We start from the raw sequence: 7121 nt of genomic DNA, 5'->3' as shown, positions 1-7121 counted from the left end.
GATATATATGGGGCTAAAAAAACAAAATCATGTTATTTTATTGTAATTGTTTGATGTGAAAATTTTAGACGTTTATTCTAATGTGAAAACAATTTAAAGTTGTGTTTAAAATGTTTTTTCAATAAATTATTAAATTTCTCAGATTTGAAGTGATTTTTTGGGGGCAATGTGAATGCAGTTTTGTGAATTATGGTTGTGATGTTAGGTAATATGAGTAGTATCAGTATCAGTATGTGTCAACCCAAAACTTTCATTGCATCGATTTGACCCTCCAATGCTTCGGAAGTGACATCATTTCGTTTTAGGACTTAAAAAAATCTTTATTGACAATTCAATAACCAGACACATTTCAAAAAATCATAAAACTGAAGAATTGTAGGAACTTTTTCCCAAAACAAACCAAACAAAATATATTCAAGACTATCTTATAAAGAAACACACAAAATATTTGTAAACAAATAAAGGAAAATGAAATAAAAATTGTGTCCGCTTGTTAGAAGTAATTTATTTAAAAGTTCTAATCTATCCCTTAAAAAAAATGCTAATTTAAATTTTTCTTTAGAGGGAAAACATGTTTTTACGTATGCTTTTTTAAACTAATGTGTAAGAGGACCTTTCCTTGCCAGTTTCTGTTGTAAGTATAATATTTTACCAAAATGTTGACTCAAATTATTATTATTGACGATGATTATTTTCTTTTATTATTGTTATTATTATTATACTTTATAAATCAATAAATGAATTGAAATGAAAAAACATTAATACATATGTTTCATCAGAATGGAACACTGAATTATTGGAAATCAATAATATCTGGTATTTGGTGTAGCTCTTCTTTTTTTTCAAAAATATTTGGTAAATCTGTTTTTAAATTATTCCAACATAAGGAAAATCTATAAATACATATTCAATATTTTTCCCCCACTTTCTGACAGAAAAAAATACATGTTTTACTGGGGAAAATGGCTGAAAATCATATTTTTATGGGTAACTTAGTACCCCGCCCCTCCAGGGGGCGCTCGTGAGCTGAAATGAGCTTCATTTGTTTTCTGCACAGACGTTTCTCCGCGCTAATGAGCTAGCTAAAGCTAGCTTATATTTATTTTTAGAAACATTTATTAGGAAAAAATGCATTTTAACGGTTGTCTTCATGAAAATGTAAACGAGATAGAAAAGAAGGAAGACGGAACTCTGTGTGGACGAGCGGAGACTGTTTATGAAGGTAAAACTCTTCAGTTTGATCAAACTAATGATGTTCGACAAACAAAAAACAACGAAGCCTTTAAAAACGTTAAATTACCTCCAATTAAAAATATTTTTCTTTAGTGAACAACTTATAAAAAAATGTATTAAGGCTCCAAATTAAAGTAAAAATACCTTAACTTTATTCTGAACTTTTCTAAAAGCCGTAATGTAAACGTGGTTTGCCGCCAAATGTTTTTAGTATTAACATGTAAACGTTTTGATGATTTCTTATTATATACAGAATGAGGAACATGTTTTTAATATTAGTTTATTAATTAATTAATTAATAATGTAAATGTACAGTTAACGGTGATAAACTGTGAGGTTTGCTCTTGATGAATGAAACTTTAAATAAGCATTTTTGAATTAACTTTATTGACAACAAACACATTTACAAACACAGAAATCCATCAAAGACCAAGAAATGAGTATAACATTTTTACACAAAATAATTACATTACTTTGAGTGTGTCTAATGACCTGGATTTCAACATAATTCGGATGCATGATCACTACTTTTGATTTTTTTTTTAAACTGTAAGATTTTTTCCCCCAAAACTTTATTGACAAACAACCTAAAAATACAACAACTGGTAATGTCTCGGGGTAACTGAAATCCGTAGAAATTGCTGAAAAAAACAAACAAAAACTTCATATCTGAAAAAGTAATCTCTTTACGAGAAAATGAATTCATAGGTTTGATGCATTGCAAACAAAAAGATTTTGTAAGAAAATTTTGATTTGAAATATACTTATGTATGGATTGTAGATGAATTTATTGTATGTGAAGGTACCTGCCTGGCAGCAGGTGACCTGAATGTTGAATAGAGTTCATGGGCGAACACTTCCTCTGGATGAGACTTCTAGAAATGTTTTTTCCTGATGCAGAACTTTTTCTTTTTTTTTTACCTGATGCGGAACTTATCGAATGGTTGTGGTATTTCTCTGCCTCAGTCTGCCAGCTCCTCCAGATCCTCCAGATCCTGTAGATCCTTCAAATCCTGGACCTGCTGGCCACCAGGAACAGTGCAGCTTTCTGCTTTTTACAAATTCTTGAATTATCAGTTATAAACAGCCCTTTTCAGCTAAATATGAAACTAAAAATTAAATAAATTAGAACAAAATAAAATATAAATATCCGATAAGTAAAAGCTCCTCTATGGAGAATCAAAGTTTGTAATCAGAGCATTGACTTGTTCTGGATTTATTGCAGTTTTTAAGTATCTTTAGCTTCCTGTTTGTTATATTGTTTGATGATGTTAATCATTTCAGAGATTTATGCCGATCATTTTGTTTTACTGCTCCTGTTTCCTGTCTTGAGACGTTGATACATAATAGATTTTTTTTTCTTACCTACCTGTTCCTGTTTTTGCCAGTACTGTCACTGTGAGGTGCGACTCCTTCACAGCTCAGCCAGAGTCTGGAGCCAGCTTTGTGGTTGTCATGGTAACAGCAGAAAGGACAGCCAGCTTGCTTTTTTTTCCATTCAGAATCATGAGGATGTGGATCAGCTGTCCTTCCACATCATATCCAGTCTAAACATGAACAGATGTAAATCAGAGTCTAAGAATGGGAGAGTCTGTAGGTTTATATTCAGGAGCAGAACTGAAAACTCCTTCATCTGATCTGCAGGAGAGACTTTCACCTCCTCCATTATTAAAAAAAACTTTATTTAAAAAACAATCGCATTTCAAGAACTGTTTGGTTAAACATTGATCGACCTTTAAATAATGTCTCTTATTATGGTTAAGCTCACTGATGCTGATCAGACTCATATTTCCCTTGTGCTGATTGGTTTAGGAGGATTTAGATTTTGTTGCAGGCCAATCAGAGGCAGGCGATCGCTCTTCAGCTAAACCAACAGACAAACATCCAAATATGGTGAAGCAATGTTCACCAATGTTGCATTTTTAAACTGGAAGTTTTAATAAGAGATTTTCTCTTATTGGAAAAATGGCAAACAGCAAGAAAGTAACAGAAATGTTTCTCCTCTTAGGAATTGTTAAAAACAGTCTGAACTGGCCTGGTTGGCGACTCATCACCGTCAAACCTACTAAAACCTTAATTATAAACCATCAGACATTTCCTTCTGTTTAAGTCTCTACAGCTCCTTCAGGAATCTGCAGCAGGCGTCTTTTCTGTGCGTTTTTTTCTCTCCGTATAGCAGATGGGGAGAAGGAACGAGTGTGATTTGCCGCCTCAGAGCCACAGTATGTTCATGTGACTCATCCACAGATAATATACTTCAGAGCTCTGCGTGAAGCCGAGAGAAAAGTGCTTCTGAACAAAACCATGCATTCACAAATGTGTTTGCAGACGCTAATCAGTGAGCGTGGATGCTAGTCTGAGGCCTCGGCCCAATGGACTCATGATCTGAGTCATCATGCTGGAAAAACTGTAGAAATGAAGGAGATGGATTGGTTTTATACAATATGTAGAATATGTCACTATTATTAATTACAATTGTGCATTAATAATGTCAATTTCATGCAGCACCAGCAGAGGGCAGCATGAGCTGGAGCTCCTATGCTAAACAGCATTAGCCACCTTTAGATTAGCCCAGGGGTCAACACCTACACAGCCATTCAGGTCAATCTTTCACAGACTGAAACCCAGCAGGAGCCACAAAGAAAAAGATTTGTATTTATGACAATGCTAGCATTATGATACATCAAAATTAACCTTTTTTGCATTAAAAAAACATAAATATCAAGAGAAAATACTCATTCTTTCAAAATATGAAACAGTTTATAACTTTTGACAGAGGTTCACATGATTCCTTTTCAAAATAAAAGACACCTTGTGTCACTCAGAATTAGTTCAATGCTGCCAATTTAGTAGTAGGTAGTCTAATGTCAGCAGTGATTAAAAAAATGTTTATTGTTTAATGTTTATTTTTATGTTTTATAATCTGGTGCATCTTAATTCTGGTTGTGCTTTCAGACTTCCAATTGATTTTCTGTGATATACGCAGCACAAAAATCTGGTCAAATGTGACTGGATAAAATGTACTGTCCTTCAACTGTTTAATTAGTTAAATAAGTAGGTCTGGATATTGATTATAATTTCCAGAAACAATTCGATTAGATTTTTCTCTATTCTTTCAATTCTTCAATTCAATCCAATTTTAAATTTACACATATAGACTCATTTGTTTAGAAATACATTAATAATATACTATAAATTTTGAATATATTTATATTAATCTGATCCAGTTCACATACTGTAAATGTATCAGTGAAATAATGAGATTGTTAATATCATCCAGAGTTACATAGATTCTCTAAAGGAGAAGTTCTAACAAAAATGTTCAGATCATTAACATTGGAAACATTGTTCTGCTTCTCCTGGAGGACGTTTCAGTTTGGCCACTAGGTGGTGATCATCTATAGCATCACACCTTATTCCAGAAGAAGAAGAAAGAATGCACAAAAAAACATTTTTTAGACCAGAAATAGTTGCTTTAAAAATATTTCCTTAAAAGTGTTTGGAAAGTTCATATAAAGATGTGAATTTATTCATTAATATATGTTTAGATCGACCGGGTGTTGGCATTACCCGTCCTATGGGAAATTCCATTAAACGTTAGCATCAAGCTAGTGGACTTTAGCTTTATGTGCTGAATTAATTTATATTTTGTATGTATCGATTATTGATCTGTTAAGCTTAAATCAATTCAAATTGATTAATTTAATTAACCCAGCCCTATAAATAAGGTTTTAGTTACTTCAGGTTTTACTTTACTACTTAATTACTTTCTGCCAGTTAAAACATTTTTTTCTTTAAACCAAACAGCCACAATGATGGAGTTAAAGAGCCTGCAGGTTGCAGACCCCTGGATTAGCCCTTCATTAGTGCTTTGATGGAGTGAGCAGACAGATATTAAACCAGCGTAAACAAAGACATTCAAGGATCTCTGCAGATCAGCATCAGATCAGGAGATCCTGCTCCATGAAGATGAAGACAAACTCGTCTTAGCAACCACCTGAACTTTCCTTTGGTCTTCCTCTGCCTAACTCCGTCTTTCTTCTGCATCCTCTTCTGACGTTTGTCATCTTCATTCATTCATTCATTTTCTTGGCCGCTTTTTCCCTTTCGGGGTCGCGGGGGTGCCAGAGCCTAACCCGGCTACTGATGGGCGAAGGCGGGGATTACCCTGGATAGGTCGCCAGTCTGTCGCAGGGCTGTCATCTTCATATCCTCCTTAAATAAATCTTCATCTTCCTGTCTGACAGCTGCAGTCTCAGAATTATTGATAAATTCTCATTCCCTGCTTTGAACATCTCCAGCTCTCGTGGTTTTACCTCAGAAAGATCTAAGACGAGGAGTTCCTTTCATGTTTCCTGATCCTGTCCGTCCTTTTCCCTCCCAAACAGAACCGACTTCCTCACATGCGTCCAGTGGTCAGAAAATACAGGCTTTGAAGTCAGATAATTATTGACATATAATAATTTGTTTCATGTTTTTAAGTTTTCCAATGGGCTCAGACTGAAACAGTTCTTGTAGCTTAAATGTGTTCAGCAGCTTTTGTTTTTTAAGCAGTAAATAAGAAGAACTGTTTAAAAAAGTAAATAATTTTCTGTGGCTGCAGGAGATGATTATTTCAGTCTGTTCAGATCTCGGTGTAGTAAAAGCCCTAAAAATAGAAAGGAGTGTGTGAAGTCCTGATCTGAGGATGCTCCCACCACGACCTTATATAATGGTCCCACTTTGATGCTCCAGACTTCACACACTCAGGCTGCTATTTATATCACGCAGGGCTAAAAGTGGGGTAGCATTGATGTGTGAGCTGTGGACAGTTGGGTGGGGGGCTGCAGAGTTCAGGGCTTTTATTGTCTTGACTGCCAGGAAACGTTAAAATGTCTGAGTGTTGAAGCTGTGCAGCCGTTCACCATTCCTTTAACCGTCAGCCGGGAATGCAAACTTCATCAAATGAGACATTTTTATCCAAAAATACGCCTTTATAGTAAGAAATGAAATTAAGAAAGACTTAATTTTTAGTTAAAATCCCTTTAAGCTTCAAAGCTTCTTTATCAAACTAAATCTGAGTTGATTTGATTTATTTATTTACACACATAAGGACATAAAAATACAAGCAAAATAAACATACATAAAGTCAAATCATGTGATGGTGTGTTACAGAAACCCTCCCGGGTTTATTCTAGATGGTAACACACCTCTGTCAAAAAAACATAAAGTAAGTAAACAAATAGAGAACTAGATTGAAGAATCTAAAGGAAAAAAACAAACATAAATCCAAATCACTTTGATTTTATCAAAATTTAATTAGTAAACATATCTTTAAAAAAACAAAACAAAATCAAACCAATTTTTTTACCTTGAGATCTAAATCTTGTTTAGGTTACTTTTTATTGAAACTTGCTATCAAGAACTTATTTAATAATAATCTGTTGCCGTGGTAACCGAAAGGAAACATAGCTTGTGACTTCTGGATAAGAGGAAGGAGAAATGTCTACCCTTGTCTGGTACCATATGAGTGAAATTGATTTTTTTTAATGAAATTGTTTTGGAAAGTGTTAGAATACTTGCCCTGATTGACAATACAGAGAATGTAAGTATCTGATGAATATAGATATCATAAATGTTTAACTTATGAAGAGTGGGTCACTGGGTGGATCATAAACAGAATTTGTGGCCAAACAAACACAAAAATAAAAAAACTAAATTTGTGTTCCCATATTGACTTGTTGCTTGTTTAGCACAAAAGCAAATGATCAGATTCAATTGAACTGTTACTTAATAAATAAAAATAACTGGAAATGTATTGTAGATAACCATCAAAAATGTTCTTATTTGATCATAAATAATTTATCAGTCAGGAAATGGAAGGTTAAAATAAAGTCAGGATTGTCGCC

At 33.9% G+C, this 7121-nt stretch overlaps 1 protein-coding gene across 4 annotated transcripts in view; it reads left to right on the top strand.

Annotated features, from left to right (window-relative positions):
* The first annotated feature begins 1031 nt into the window (after nucleotides 1-1031).
* dgkb (diacylglycerol kinase, beta) overlaps nucleotides 1032-7121 on the top strand; it is a 94782-nt gene continuing 88692 nt past the window's right edge. For all 4 annotated transcript variants that reach the window (XM_024258528.2, XM_024258530.1, XM_024258527.2 and 1 more), the window contains exon 1: nucleotides 1032-1222. In XM_024258528.2, coding sequence (XP_024114296.1) covers nucleotides 1217-1222 — 6 coding nt within the window. In that variant the 5' untranslated portion in view covers nucleotides 1032-1216. The remainder of the gene's footprint in view (nucleotides 1223-7121) is intronic.

Source organism: Oryzias melastigma, linkage group LG16, assembly GCF_002922805.2.
Source record: "Oryzias melastigma strain HK-1 linkage group LG16, ASM292280v2, whole genome shotgun sequence".
NCBI classification, from domain to species: Eukaryota; Metazoa; Chordata; class Actinopteri; order Beloniformes; family Adrianichthyidae; genus Oryzias; species Oryzias melastigma.
This window is presented reverse-complemented; position numbering and strand designations above follow the sequence as displayed.